The 15,688-nt window shown below is 41.8% G+C and overlaps 1 protein-coding gene across 12 annotated transcripts in view; it reads left to right on the top strand.

Annotated features, from left to right (window-relative positions):
- Positions 1-15,688, top strand: part of LOC146580351 (adhesion G protein-coupled receptor L3) — a 265,146-nt gene that overhangs the window by 145,302 nt on the left and 104,156 nt on the right. For 11 of the 12 annotated variants that reach the window (XM_085267034.1, XM_085267033.1, XM_085267036.1 and 8 more), the window contains exons 6-7: positions 7,524-7,538; positions 10,204-11,004. In XM_085267034.1, the coding sequence (XP_085123160.1) occupies positions 7,524-7,538; positions 10,204-11,004 (816 nt within the window). The remainder of the gene's footprint in view (positions 1-7,523; positions 7,539-10,203; positions 11,005-15,688) is intronic. The other variant, XM_085267042.1, reaches the window with a different exon arrangement.

Below are 15,688 nucleotides of genomic sequence, written 5' to 3'. Positions count from 1 at the left end.
TAAACACCCATTTATGTAACACAAGCAAAGCTTTTATCTCAGTGTTAACCCACCCACTGCACACAGCCCCACACAAACACTCACTCGCGCACATGTGTCTGAAGAGATGCTGGGGTGCCAAGTGTCGAGGATACATTACTAATTACAGATCGGTCTCTTCAGGGGGTCTCTCCTTTTTAATGATCACCCTACTAATCAAAGCTTTTTTTTGTTTTCCCCTTTCTTTGTTCGCTGGTGCTCCTCTGCGTCCAGCCGCACACCAGACTAAACACTACAGTTATTTTTGCCTCTCCTCCACAATCTCCCCCACCGCCCCCACCTCCACCCCGCTGTTCTCCTCCATAATTTCAAGGTCCTTGAAAATCAAGACGTATTTTAGGAGGTGCAATTGGGTTATTTCTGCTCCAGTTGCTGCTATGTTCCATAAAAATGTATTTAATTTTGTTTTGCTGAGCATTCCCTTGTTTTTATTTTTTTAAATTTTTTCTCCCTCCGTTGGTCGGTCTCACGTTGATAGCAGATTGGATGAGCGCCAAGTCCTTGCACCTGTCCCTCAAAGAGAGACAGACACGCGCACAGACAGAAGAAGACGCGCGCGCGCACAGCATCCTGCATTGTCAAGGTTATAGGACGGCATAGCTGCTTCCCAGTAGGAGGCAGGCAGAAAGCGATGGAGACAGAAAGGAGACGCTAGGGAGGAGATTGAATAAGTACCAGAAGGAAGCACAAAGAGAGCAGACAAGTGGTTGAAAGAAAAAAAAAAAAAGAGGGCTGTTGAGAAATGGAACCTGTAATGATGGTATGGGAGACTCATGAGCGTCAGGCGAGGGAAGGGATAGGGAAAAAATGAGAGAGATGAAGAGAGAATTCAGAGAAAGAGAGATGGCTGCCTGCGTGTCCTCCCCCATCCTTAGGCACATGCTATTCAAAGCCCTGTAATTTGTGTCATTAATTAAAAAGCTGATGGGATGGAGTTGAGGGTTTTGCTCTCTGCAACTCCCTGCTTGAGACAGTGGGGTGGGGGGACGGGAGTGTGTCAGGGTGGGGTGTTTGGGGGGGCCGTATTGTAAAAAATATTGCTGCCATTCTGCCATGAATCTCTATTAGTGGCTAATGATACCATTCTGATACCTCTCAACCATTAGTGTGAAATTGGGAAGCATTACTTATTCAAATGAAAATCCATACAGCTGCCGCTCACATGACAGCGTGTATGCGCTCGCAGCGGCTAAAGATCCCCATTGTTAGCTGCTCGCCGTTTGCAGGACGTGGGCTGTGAGAGGTCTGCACAGCAACCTGTCAGGTGGAAATTATACTTGAAATCTTGTGGGGGGGAAAAATGAAGTAAGGACTGTGTTACACAGAGGCTTTAAAATTGAATTTTATAGGGTATGGTATTGCTGAGCGGCGGGGTGCATATAATCATATTATCTAAACTGTCAAAACTGAAATATGTATATGCACACAAGCAAAATCCTTATTGCGTTTCCTTTAAGTTTTTCATTGTTACGAACAGCTGCTGCCCTCATTTGTAGCCAATGGGGGATTTAGGGGGTGGAGGGGAGGTTGTTAGCAAAATGGCCAACCATGGCGGTGTCTGCGGTGCTTTCTGCATTAGCATGCATGCTCTGCAAAGTGACTTCATCGTCGTGATTAGATGATCAAGTTTGCCTTTTGCTTTCCTGTAATGTTATGAAAATATATTCAGTGCGCCCTGTGCAAAAAACAAACCTTAGATCCAGCCACCGCTACATCAGAACATTTTAGGGGAGGCATGGCTACAGCTACACTTTCTGGTCTAAATGTATGGTTTAGCCCTGTGATAGACTGGCAACCAGTCTGGGGTCTACCTCGCCTTGTGACCTGTGACCGCTGACTCCGCATTGGGTAAGCGGAAGAAAGTTAATGGGTGGATGTTTGACTTAACCTAGTGGCAGAGCAGTGACTGATTAACCTTAAACATTGACCTGCGCTGACTGCACAATGTTCAGCTGTTAGTTACATAACTGAAGGTGAAGTTTATATCCCCCAAACTGTGGCATGTTTTGAAAGATAAACAGCTAGTGCCCGGTAACGTGCATCTTTTTAAGCCGTACATAGGTTTCCGGTTTGTTTCAGCCATCTTGCTAATGTTTCTGCTTGTTTTTGTCTTCTTCACAGCACAATAGCTAATTTTTTGCATGTAGCGTGCTCACGGTCCACTGGGTAATTGTTTCCGATGTTCCCAGATTAGTGAGTCAACTGGTTATCTAACCCTGGACCAGTCCCTAGATAAATCAGGTTGTGGAAGTGAGCGGGAGCATTGAGGTGTGTTAAAGCTAGGCATTGCAACCTCAAACTGCTCCACCCATGCTTCTCTGTGGCTAAAAGATTATCCTGCTTGCACCGGGCTGCCTCCAGGTATGCCAGCATGTAGCTGTTTGAGGCAACGTGTTACATTTTTAAAAAAATGTATCTCAGATAAAGTTTTATCTGTTGGCAAACCCATGCCAACAGATGATGTTTTTTTCTGGATTTTTGGTTGATCAAAATTAAACTACCATAAAAAGTGAGCACAATTACAAATTCAGCAGCGGATCAAATTATTATCTCCCCAACTGTAAGCATATAAATGACATTCAATGCTCAGCGGATTGCAGGTTTCCCCAACCTTATAAACAGTACGTTTGTACAATAACTGAAACTAGCATCACTGAAGGAACAGCGGGCTGGGAGGTCAATTCCTTGATCACTGTTCATAGGATTGGGGAAACCTGCAATCAGCCGAGACTGAAGAAATCACTTGGATGAGTGACGAAACGTTTCTCCCACAAAACGCTACGTTTATATGAACAGAATCGACTTTGAGGGATTTACTCAACTGGATGATTGAGGGTGCATCAAGACGACATTTAAATTAGTTTAATAAAACAGATGAAAAACACAAAGGGAGACAAGCTTCTAGGACGCCCATATTTAAACAACTAACTTAGCAGCATTTAAAAAAAAAAAGCTTTGGTCCCTATAGGTAGTTCCCCCCCTTCATAACAGCTGGATGGCGGTGGAGTTTTTTCAAATAACTCGTCAGTTTTGATAGTGTTAAGGCTTAAATTTACGTCCGTGGCCACCTGATTGACTGGTGTGCTGACTGCTGGGCTTCACCTCCTCTAATTCCAGTCTCTGAACTCGCCCTCTCAGCTGCCTTTGCTGTGTCGGGGACTAATCTGACAAATGACATGGCACGCTGTGTGGCATAGACCATCCAAGAAGTTTGGGCTTCTGTTTTGGTGACAGGCATAATGGTGTTTTCTGCTACCTAGCACAGTTTGCTGCTGCTTGCTAATCAAGGTAGCTGGCTGAAAGCTGAGCAGTCCAGCATGGTACAGATGGTAACTTCTGGCTGTAAAAAGACCTACAAAAGTTCGACCAGCAAAATGCAGAGTAAAGGCTACAGTTAAGCTTAATTTTTAAGCCATAATAAAACCAGATATTATAGTGAATAATACTGACACATAGCGCTGTATATAACTCACGAATAGCCCTCCGAAGCCATCGGGACAAGGCTCCATCAAATGTTTCAAATATAGGGTACAGGCAAAGGATCATTTATATTTTGTCGAGTCAATGAATATGATGCTCGAGGGCCTCTTTTATGCGACGGCTCCGCGCCGGGTCCGCGTTTCATCTGGAAGGACCCTTATGTTTTTTGATCTGTGCGCACTTTTTTTGATAGTTTCTCAGACGTGAAAGTGGGGACAGAGGAAAAAAGGCGAGGAGAAGGGAGAGAGAAAAGAAAGAGATGAGAGAGCTAAGTGCTTTTTAGTGACTCAGTGACAGCCGTGACCAAAATCGTATTAAGGTCACAATGGGGGTGGTGCGGTGGAGTAAAGAAGCTTTTCAAATGAATCAATTCTCCATCTCTGCTTTTCCCCGCTGCTTCTCTTGCGTGTGTGTGACTGAGTTTGTCCAAGGCGCATATCGCAGGTGTATATCTCAGTCTGTACTGTCTACGGCGAAACATGAGTCGGTTCAAGCGTTCTGATGGGTGACCTTGTTGCATCTGGCGGTGTCGTCCGGTCGAGCGAAAGGGCCGCCGTGCTGGACTTCGCCCAGGGAGCGGTGTATTTCCTTGTCAGGGATTTCATCCACATCCTTTACTCCCTCCTCACGCCGTCTCCCCCGATGATTGCGTTGTATACCGCTTCTCACAACCCCGCCACTAATGCCTTTTTCTTTAGATCATTACCCTCCTCTCGCCTCGGCGCTGTTAGCAATCGCTCAATCAGAAACGCCGGCCTCCCCGCGGTCCCCGTTGTGTGGCCATTGCTCACGGGAGGTGAGGAGGCTTTGATCGGGTAGCGTTTGGCTGTTTACTTTGATTTGATCTATGGGGTCCGCATGCTGTTCAGAGTTATTGGCAAATTTGGGGTGTCGGTAACAGCGATTCACATGCAGCCCGAAGCAATGGTTGCTCGCGCTTGGTATGGACTTGTTGTGTTGCAGTGACAGCTGGAGTGTTTTCTGTTAATGAGGTGCTGTGCTGTACCAGTTTATGATCTGACAAACACAGACGACTTGTTCAAGCCTCTCCCCTCCCCGTTGTTTTCCTCTCCTTCGTGCTCTTTCCGTCCTCGTTCTCGCTCCTTTTCGTTGGCTCAGTGCCTTCATTAATATTGTTCTCCTCTAATAACTTTCCCATCTTTCAAACTTTACCCCACCTGCCCCCTGCCCACTGACCTCCATACCTCACTCTGTTGCACTCTCCATTTGGAGGAGAGGACTCTTGTAAGCCCTAGTAACAGAGGTTAATCCTCTCTTATTAGAACCGGGATTACTGAAGGGGAAGGGACAGGAGCAGGCGCACGGGGTGGATGCTAACGCCAACTACGAATGAAGGAGACTGACAAAACGCCATGTCTGACATAAAAGGCTTGTTCACTTCACGGAAAAAAATAATTATATATAGAGTTAAGATGTAATAGGCTCAGTAGTTTGTTTTCAGCAGGCTTTCGGCGTGCCTGTTTAGATGTAGACTGCAAACAGCTCTTACTTTTCCCTTACTTGCAGGAGTCATGTTTAAAAAAATAGGTCACTCAAGCTCCCACTTGAATACGAGATGCTACATAAATTTACTTTAAATTTGAAATGAGCTACTTAACGTTTGAATTGAGTAACAGAAGTAGATCAGTGAGAAACATATTTTCTTGCCTGAAGTCACCGTGATGAAGCTGAACTCAGAAGTACATGGAGTTATTATTCACAGTGGATAATGCTAATGCGAGAGAGATCTCTTGGAGTGAATTAATCACTTGATTCTGCTGATCTGCTTAGCTCTTCTGTGTGATTTAGCATCTCTTAGCTAGCAGGTTTTTAATTTTATTATTTAAATCGTTTATTTTTATATTTTTTGGGTAGATAGAAAGGCTGAGAATACTAAATTTGAACATGCTAGGTGACCACCAGTGTTGGGTAAAACAGGCTACAATGAGCTACAATCAGATGACATTTTACAGCAGCACAGGCATGTTTCTTTCTTCACACTTGCACTACATCACCTGATTTCAGTTTTAAAGGGCATCGTTTTAAATTTTTAATGGCACAAAAGAACAAGGGTGTGACAGTAAATGCAAACTGCGTCCAAGACAGACACAGTTGCTTTACACTGCTAACATAACTTCAATTCTCTGCAAAGATCTCTGCAGATAGCATGCTAACACAAAGCTAGCCAAACACCCAGAATGATGTTAAAGCTGAAAGTATGCTGACCCCAGACCAGCCGCCTGAGGCTGATCTTCAAAACAGGCAGTGGTCAGCATTAGTATTGTAGCCTCCATTTCTACAGTAGAATTTCAGTGGATTGATTTTGTTCTCAGCTTTGCATTAAAAGAAAGACTGTATATACGTCCTCATTAGGATAGGGATTTATGCTAATGAGACTCTAGTTGTAGGGTTTTATTATTAACTGATAATCAGGCCATTTACAGAGTAATGCAAAAGTAATGCAGCAGGTAGTGCGTTACTTACTCCAGAGAGTAATTAAGTAACATAAGCACTTTTTTAGAGTAACGAGTAGTGCTGTAACACATTATTCCTTTACTTAGTCATCTAACTACTACCTCAACACTGATGACCACTAATAAAACTCAAATTTAATACTAACGTTGCTCTCTGTCTGCCGTGCAAATGGTAACGTGTTTGGAAATATGTCAATGTTTCAAGTGTGTGTCAATAAGAATGTGTTTATGCAGATTTAAATCTCGATCTCAGTCCAAGTGAAATCAATATCCAGCAAGTCATCCATTATAATAATCTAATAACAGTTGCACCAGTCAATTTAGAATGATTTACATCATCTGCTGCATCCCATTGAATAAGGGGAGGTATCGTATACGGTAATCATCATCATTGTCATCAGTCTGTTCAGGTTATGAGTGTCTGATTATTAGTTTAGGAGCTAAATCAATGTGTGGTGTTTTGCAGTGGCTGAATTGTTGGACAGATTATTTTCTCTTTTCGCTTGAACAAACTTGAAAATGGTTAAAACATTTCTGAAGAATTCAGAAGTTTCTAATTATCATAACATTTTAAAAAGTCTACAATATGTAAACATTTTATATGACTGGAGAAAATTCAGTTGCATTTTATATAGTGCCAAAATACAGAAATCAAAGCTAAGAGAAGCTACTTAAGTTAAACAGAAATGCTGCACATTGTGCTGTATATGGAGAATTAGGTCAATTTAAGTAGATTAACGTGGGTGAATGTTGGATTATTGGTTTTTAGTGTAGATTACTTAATGGAAATAAGAATAAATTTTCCTTTCTTGTGGTTTATTTCTAAAAACAAGTGTTTTCAAGTCACAGCGGATAGTTATACGTTATATTATTATTAATATTATTATTATTATTATTACAGGATTTTCATATTTATGCTGAAAAACTGTCATGGTGAATGAGAGGTGTATATGTGCAGGTAAATACGGGTATATATGGTTGATTTGTTGATAGTTGATGACGATGATGATGTGAAGTGAATGACCCTTTGCCTTGATTGTACTCCGGGAAGGGTTCTAGCCTAGGTCAGCATAACTAAGGGAGGGTCGGGGTCACCTGATCCTGCTCTAACTATAAGCTTTAAACAGAAGCATTAAGCTTAAACCTGCCATCTATAAATGACAATATGTTGAAATGTTTTTTAAGCCTTTTCTAAAAGCCCTGCCTCGTCTCATACATTCCCATCCCCACAGCGATGTCTCTGTTTTTTTGTTGCCGTGCAGGCGTCAGTGCAAAAGCCCAGAGCATGTTCTACAACAATTTCAGAGTTGATTAATCTGTCTTTTTCCAGCAGGCTCATATGAGGCGCAACGCTGTCTGCTTTCTAAAAAAACCAAAAAAAACAACTGACAATCAAATTTTGTGTGTCCCTCTGTTACTAACCCATGTTTCTCTTGGAGTGTCTGGAAAATAAAGACAGTGATCATGATGTTAACCTGTTCTTTGTATTTTTTCTTTCTTTCTCTCTCCCCTTCATGCCTAAAAAAATAGAAGTGGAACAAAAAGGTAACTAAATACCAACAACTTTTCTTTGTCTTTGTCACCTTGCATTTCCATTTGGGCACGCGCTTGCTATTTTCCGGTGACGGGCCGCTACGGCAACTTTTCGTAGGACCATTGTGTTGTTCGCTACTGTGGCTCAACATGCATTTCATGGGGAATATCTGGTTTTTCCATGAAACACCGTTAGGGAATTTCATGTACAGCAGCGTCCAAAATATTAATTAACCTTCCGACCCCGTGCCTTCACTTCTTGTTCATCAGCAGTATCAACCACACGGGTTCTGATATCCAAGCCATCGCAAACCTCCTCGCTGCTGAAATCTCATAACCCCGGCGTGTTTTTATTCCCTGTAATAACTGAAAATTCTTCCAGCTCTGCGTTATCAGCTGCATAATATTAAAGCAGAGGGCTATACAGGTTGATCAATAGCTTGTCCAGTAAGCTGTCAGCATTTTTCATTATACCTCTAACATGATGATGACTATAACCTTCAGGGACTAAAAAGAGTCAATACTAGGGATAAATCATAGCAGCTGTATTCTTACCTTATCAGCACTGTATGATGCTGCAAAACATATGCTAAAGCTACACTTGTGCCCCAGGAGCTTTGCACCGTGTTTGTAGTTTTACCTTTTAACACGACCTGGAGAATTTGTTCGTTGTCAGATGTTAACAATAAAGATGTATCGAAGCCAAACCGCAGAAATGGAATGAGTTTGGCTTTGATACCTGCGCCGCATTATCTTTTTGCACGATGCCATAAATATAAAGCCGGGTTCGAGTTAAAGATGGGATTGAAATCATTAAACGAGTCGAGAGCTCTGCTGAAGTGGCCGAGGCAATGCATTTTTTTCGGTCTCGTTGTAGTCATTAGTTAGTGGCGTGTCGCGAAACCAAAAGCAACGAGAACGAGCAGCGAAGGTGAGTTACAAACGTTTTACCGATGTGACGGGCGGTGCTGTGGTAACGGTTGTGAAGTTCCCCATGAAAGCCATGTGAGCCTTTGTATCGCTCCTCTAATGTCTTCCATTCACTCCTCCATCTCTTGCATCCTTGAAAACAACAAAAAAGCATATTTTACAACCTCCATAGAGCCCAGTGTGCTGTCAGAACAAAGCTTGCCGACTCTGACCTTGTACCCCAGCGCATCTTGTGTTTCTCAACCATAGAAACGGCCCTCTTAGCGTTTAGCTGAGCACCGCTGAGATGTGTGCCGAGGCTGTATGTCAACAGGACGCATCTCGCCACATTTTCACCTGCAGGTAGACAACATGTTTAATCTTAGGAGATTACAAGGGAAAGAAGCCTCTGTGTTTTTTTTGTTTTTTTTTTCTTCCCTGTCTCTTCCTCGACGGAGCCCAGAGCTTTTACCTCTCAATGGATCCACGGCTAGAAGCTGTCAGCGCACTGTCAGGCTGCTATCCTGCTACAGCGGAGAGAGCCTTCTCGCACACATCGTTTTTATTTCTGATATTCGTCTGGAGCAAACCTGTTGAAAGTGGGGGAAGCTCTTAATTGTGCCTTCTTTTCTGCCTGTGTTTCTCCTTCGTCTGCTGTTTTAGCTTTCGTTGTTACATGTGTTATTGTTTGTACAATTTTAATTGCAGTATTAAACTCTTACGCTGTGTTGTTGTTGTAATTCTGTATGCAGATGCAATCTACTTAGAAAGAAAAGAAAATTATAATTGTCTCAGTCCACGATAATCCATAATGAACTAAAATTAGCTTTCCACCATTGACCCTCTCCAGCTGTATTGGCTTTATCAGATCTGACTACAAACCGGTTTACATATAATTAGTTTATTGTGTGTGGGGCTGTAAATCATGTCACGGGGCTGAAAAATGTCATGTAGGTGAAATAATGGACAGGCTATCATTACACAGATGATGTCACTTTAATTTGTTTTCTTTCTCCTAAATCTCTACCTTGGCCAATAATTGAACTGCAGCTATTTATCAAAAAATTTAGGTTGGGGGGGGGGGGGGTTGTGTCTTTAATGCTGTTTACTAAGAAGTGCCGCTGGGGTGCTTTAACCAAAGAGAAGAATGAAACCTATTTTCTTCCCTGGCACAGTATCTAATTGGATGTGAAAAGAAGCCATTGTGCAAAGTTTAACTGAAACTAAAGGGAACCAAAATGGTAATTTGTGTGTGTTTCTGTGGGCGAGTTAGTGGTGTTCGGGTAAGTTCCATCAGTGACTTCTGACTCGTTTCTGCTCTGCATTAAGTCAGCAGAGATAACCCTGACTTCATTTACTCTTCTCTCCCTCCAAACTCAAAGCCAGTTTATTCAGACAGATTGTAACTACCCGCCTCTGGGGTCCGGTAACTGTAGTCGAAGTATCATATGTAACAGCTGAAGACTACAGTAAGTAATTGAAAGCAAAGCAGTGCTCACTGCACTGGAGACACTGTTGGAAATAATGAAAAGGCTCATTGTGGGTTGGGTTTTTTTGTTATTGATTGTGTTCTGTTTAATTTTAGTAATAAAATCCAAATAATTCTAACTATCAGTGTTCTTCACGCAAATCTTTTTTTATCTGCTTTTCTTCTAAAACTGCCCATCTTAACACAGATTTCAACCTGTTCAATTTTGTCTCTGATTCGTCTGTCTAATACCTGCCAATGTAACTCTGTAATTGTCTTTCCCCATTTTTGGCTCCTCAGTATTCCTGTGCCCAGGGCTTCTGCGGAGGGTGTACCAGAGCGAGCATCTCTTTGAATCGGACCACCAGTCCGGAGCTTGGTGCAAAGACCCTCTTCAAGCTTCGGATAAGATCTACTACATGCCTTGGACACCCTACCGCACGGACACCTTGACCGAATACTCATCCAAAGAAGACTTTGTCGCTGGAAGGCCGACAACGACCTACAAGCTTCCGCATCGCGTTGACGGAACGGGCTTTGTGGTCTACGACGGGGCGCTCTTCTTCAACAAGGAGCGCACACGCAACATTGTCAAGTTTGACCTGCGAACTCGCATCAAGAGCGGCGAGGCCATCATAGCCAACGCCAACTACCACGACACGTCGCCGTACCGCTGGGGAGGGAAATCAGACATTGATTTGGCTGTTGACGAAAACGGCCTGTGGGTGATTTACGCGACCGAGCAGAACAACGGGCGGATTGTGATCAGCCAACTCAATCCCTACACACTGCGCGTTGAGGGGACCTGGGACACGGCGTATGACAAGCGTTCGGCATCCAACGCCTTCATGATTTGCGGAATCCTTTATGTGGTGAAGTCGGTGTATGAGGATGATGACAATGAAGCGACGGGAAACAAGATCGATTACATCTACAACACAGAACTCAGTAAAGACGGCTTCCTGGACATCCCTTTCCCCAACTCCTATCAGTACATTGCTGCTGTGGATTATAACCCCAGGGACAATCTGCTGTATGTTTGGAACAATTACCACGTTGTCAAGTACTCTCTTGATTTTGGAGCATTGGACAACAGGCTAGGTAAGACCAGCTTCTTTATTTTTCATATACATGAAATGGCACTGAAAGACTTGAAGGTGTAAGAGAATCTGAATGCATAGGAACATCACATGAGCAGTGGATTTGATTTGCACACATAGAATTTGAAATGAGGATCTCATTAAATTTGAATTGTTACTTTTTTTTCTGCAATGAAACAATGATGCAATTTCAGATGGCAGGCACGTAGCAGAATCCTAGCCTTCTGGCTAGGTGTCATTCCCAGTGTGTTTATCAATGTTTGACCAAAATTTGACCAGTGATTCCCAGCTTATTATTATTTTTATCCACTACCCTTTCATTTTAAAAATAAGCCGTAAAAGCATTCTGATGTCAACGACTTTCAGACGTGCCCTCCTTTTCATGTGTCTGATTCCATCTGAATGAGTCACTTTTCCATAAAAGTCATGGCGGCTTCAGGTTGAACCTACTAACGTTTTTGTATTGCATTCACCGCTGAATGAAGTCACATTAATGGAAAGGCACGTACAAGACAAGTACTGCATATGTGTCTCATTCATTTATTCAGATCACTGAAAGATATGATTTTGAGAGCGTGCTAAACAGCAGAAACATGAAAAAAAATCTAATTAATTAATCTCGCAGAAATCTAAAGGAAGTCTTTTTTCAGACCCTGAGCTGTCACAGAATCACAGTTTATGAGCTGAACTTTAATAATCATCTTATTTTGTTACTACACTTTGCCTCCCTTCCCTTCTACAATAACCACATAGACTGTGTATCACTTGCGGTCATGTAGTACATAATATTGGATGAGCGACTATATGAGGAAGCTGAATGCAACAATGACCTGTCTGGGTTCATAGTGAGCTCATTGCTATACGATCTGACATGCCTACCGGAATGTCAAACTGAATTTACATCAAGGGCCAGATGCACTCTACTTTGAACTTACTGTAAGAAAAGTAAATTTCTTTAAAATTTATTGGAATTTCCAACCCTTTAATTGTTTATCTGTTACTTAATTACTTTGGTGTAGCATGAATGACAATTCAAGCTTAAAATTGATGAAAATACAGTTAAAATGTCAAGATCTTTGAACTCCGTCCAGATTGGACTTGAGGTTGGGTTGATTCTGTCCCCCGGGCCTTATGTTTGACACCCCTACCCTGGGCGATGAGTGATTTTACTTTACTAATGACTCTTTTGATCTCACCCCAGCTATTTTTAAACTTTTTATTAGCGTGTTTGTTCTGGCTGACACTTTTTATGTGTTGCGTGAAGAACAGCTTGGCATGGCACGTCTTGTTTTTGTCGGATTTTGGTCAAACACTGATAAACATATGCATTTATACTTAAAGAGTGTGTGGGCTAGTGGCAATTGGCTGTGGGGTATGGTGCTCAGTGTATTTTGATTCGTCCCAAATTGGAAGCGAAGCACAGTTTAACACATGGCGACGTACTGCAGACAGATGACTATTAAAAACTGTGCCTAGCATAAATCTAAGCACCATTTTTAGCATTCATATGATGTGTTTTCTTTCATCACATGTAACAATAGGAGAAAAGATTTTTTAGGCACAGAAATAATAATTCTATTGTCTTAAATTCTCAGGCGCGTCGCACATTTTCCGTTTAACTCGAGAGTTTTTCCGCACATTCTTTAGCCACAGGCTTAGGGCTTTTATTCAGTCTGGCTGTTGACTTTGAAAAAGGAACAAGTGACTGCTCACATTAAACTTCCCAGAACTCTTTTGAAAAGTCTAATTTCTCCACTCCATTGTTCTTTTTATAAATTGGTGCTTGTTGGGAAGCATAAAACGGAGAAAAAGAACCTGTTTTGACACACCAAGGTAATTCTTTGCGCTATCTCATCAACAGCTCCAGTCAAAAATGTCACAAGTTATTTGACTGTGAAATCCTTACTCCTGCTTTCTCTATGGAGCTTTATTCTACCTGCCGCTTGCCAGTTTAATTTATTTTCTTTAGCTGGCTGCTACTTTTCTCAAAAATTTTTTTTTTTTTTTTTTTTTACACATCGAGTCACGCTCCAGCACACCCTGTAATGCATTCATTCTTTCAGTGGCCGTACTTACAGCGTTCACTTTTGACGATGCATGACTGTCCAAAATGTAATATGTCGTAGTTAAGGACCTTAGAGTGGTGTTATGTGCTTTTTATATTAGATGGTTCGGCGTTTATACGCAGTGGTCACACATTTCTGTCATGTAGAAACTTGCAAGTGCAAAGTCTCAGCAGCAGACTTCCAGTGAGAAGTGTTTGATTGTGTTATTGGCTGCTGTTGCAGAACAGGCTGCCCTCCAAAGAGTCTGCTGCATAAATATAGATAGTAAAATGTTGCATTAAGTGAATGGATGGAGTTGCAGAGCAAATATAAACGTCAGATAAACAGACTGATCGAGGAATGAAAGAGTGATTGAATGGGCTCCAGAGTAAGGAAGGATACAGACTTAATCTGAATAAAGCACTGGCTGTTAGCTTCCACATGGTTGTCTCTCACGAGTAGCCTAATTTTAAGATGGCAGGATAGTCACAACCACATTGTTTGAATCAGCATCGGCGTACCACTTCACTGCACACAAATTAGTCTGTACTCGCAGCTGTATTGCATTGTTTCTTCCATTAATTTGCTAGTCCGGTGAGGATGCGCAAAGAGGAAACCTGGAAACATCTGTCAGAGAAAAGCACAACGATGAACCAGCTGAGAAAGTGTGGAAAATGAGGATATGATTCCTTTTGATGCAACAATGTGAGTTGTTTTTAAGCTAAAAAGAAATGCTAAGTGTTAGTTGTAGTTCATTCTGAGTCATTGTTGTCATTCAGCGAGCCCAGAACAAATGATTCGATGAACCACAGAACACTAGAGAGTCAAAAGCCGATGTAGTCTCTTCCTTTTCCTGCAAACATGAGCTTCTGAAATTTGATCCAGTGTCATGATCACAGTGCCTGTTAGCGCTTACAGAAAGGTGTCATTCTCTGATCGCACTAACACAAGCTCATTTCCACTTGTGCTTCCACTTCCACGAGCATGCCTGACCTGCCACAGCAGTGGAGCATGGTACATGGGCAACAGAGCAGCAGATACATGGCCAGACCCACAGCTGGGGCTCCATTGCCGTATGCCCAGGGTACAGCACATGTTACGGGGGGAGTAGGTTGGGGCAGGGGGATGATGACTGGAATTGCCAAAACCACATTACAACCTTAAAAAATGTGTCCAATTTAAAAAATCTACAAATTAGGTTGGATGTGCACACTGGCTGTGAGCTTCACTTAATTGTCCACTTGCAGCCTCCTCAACAAGCCGACCAGTATTTTGATCCAGACAGGATGTTTTTAAAGACAGATGATCCATGCACAAGTGTGCTCGTCTGATAATTAATTTCATTAACTTGCAGTAGAAAGTGTAGCTTTTAGTAGGCAGATATAAAAGCTCTGTTATCACTTTTCATGATCGCATTCAATGCTGATTATGTGAGGACAGCTGAAATAAATTTGCTGTGTTAATATTTTTAAAGCATAAATGAAAATAAAGCTTGAGGACAACACTACATGAATGGTTAGTAAGCATGCATGCAAGCATGAACTTAAAAAAAAAAACATGGTGGTAAATGGAAAATATTACAAAGGCCAAAGCAACCTCTCTAGAGCATGTTGATCTGACAGTAGCTGACTCTCAACTATCCATCAGCCAGCGCTTCAAATTCACCTTTTGTAGTGTTTTTCACCTCCTCCATCACTTTGCGATTCAGCTCAATCATCTCCTTCACTGAGGACAGACTTCACGGGATTGTTTTAGGACTACGAAGATTGCCGCCCAGCAAGTTGAGGAGCTGCATGAAATTAGTATCAACGCTGTTAGTTGAAGACCAGGCAGCCAAAAGAAAAAAAAAAAAAAGAAATCCTTGAAAAAATTGATGTTCCAATGAAACCAAATATGTCCCATCACATGGACAATTTTCTTACTGAAGGACTGCCACGGGTAACAACTGAAAACAATTACTCCTTCTCTCAACTGCTTTATGTTTACTGTCATTGGTTCTCATCCAACAAAGTGCTAATGAATAACCCTGAAACAGATCCTGAAATGGTTCATTTGGAAATATACCAGTTTTTAGGTTTGTACCTTGCTTAGAAAATACCAAATCAAACATATTTTAACTAACAGTTTCAACTAGTACGACCCATCTCAGCTGGACTTTACGCTAATCAGCAAAGGTAATTATGCTAACATGCTAAACGACATGTTAGCATATTATTCACTTAAAAAAGACCTCCTTTAGATAAACAAACACGATAACTAATTATCGTTTGTATTTTGATGCTACTGTGTTCTCACTATATACTGGAGTGTATACTGGGGTTAAATATATTTAACCTCGCTCCTGATTTTTAGCACTGCATGTAGCGCAAACAACAGTCAAGTCAAAAACGGACTTTTACTTTGCGGGTTTTCATCCAACGCAGTAGAAACAACAGAAATGACACTGTGTAGTTCTGTTCTAACTATTCATTAAGTCACTAAGGATCACTGTTTCAAAGAGAAGACTGCCATTAATTAAATAAAATAACAATAAAGTAGATTCAGAGCATCAGAAGACACACAAAAGCTGAATTCGGTGTAATGAATTGTGCATTTGTTGGCTTTACAATTTGTTGGCTTTACATTCTTGAATGAACAGAT

The sequence above is a fragment of the Mchenga conophoros genome, linkage group LG3 (assembly GCF_057382185.1).
Source record: "Mchenga conophoros isolate Kocher_MC1m ecotype Shallow Benthic linkage group LG3, M_conophoros_male_GT1.1, whole genome shotgun sequence".
Taxonomy (NCBI): Eukaryota; Metazoa; Chordata; class Actinopteri; order Cichliformes; family Cichlidae; genus Mchenga; species Mchenga conophoros.
The sequence above is the reverse complement of the archived record's forward strand: the minus strand, read 5'-3'. Positions and strand labels throughout refer to the sequence as shown.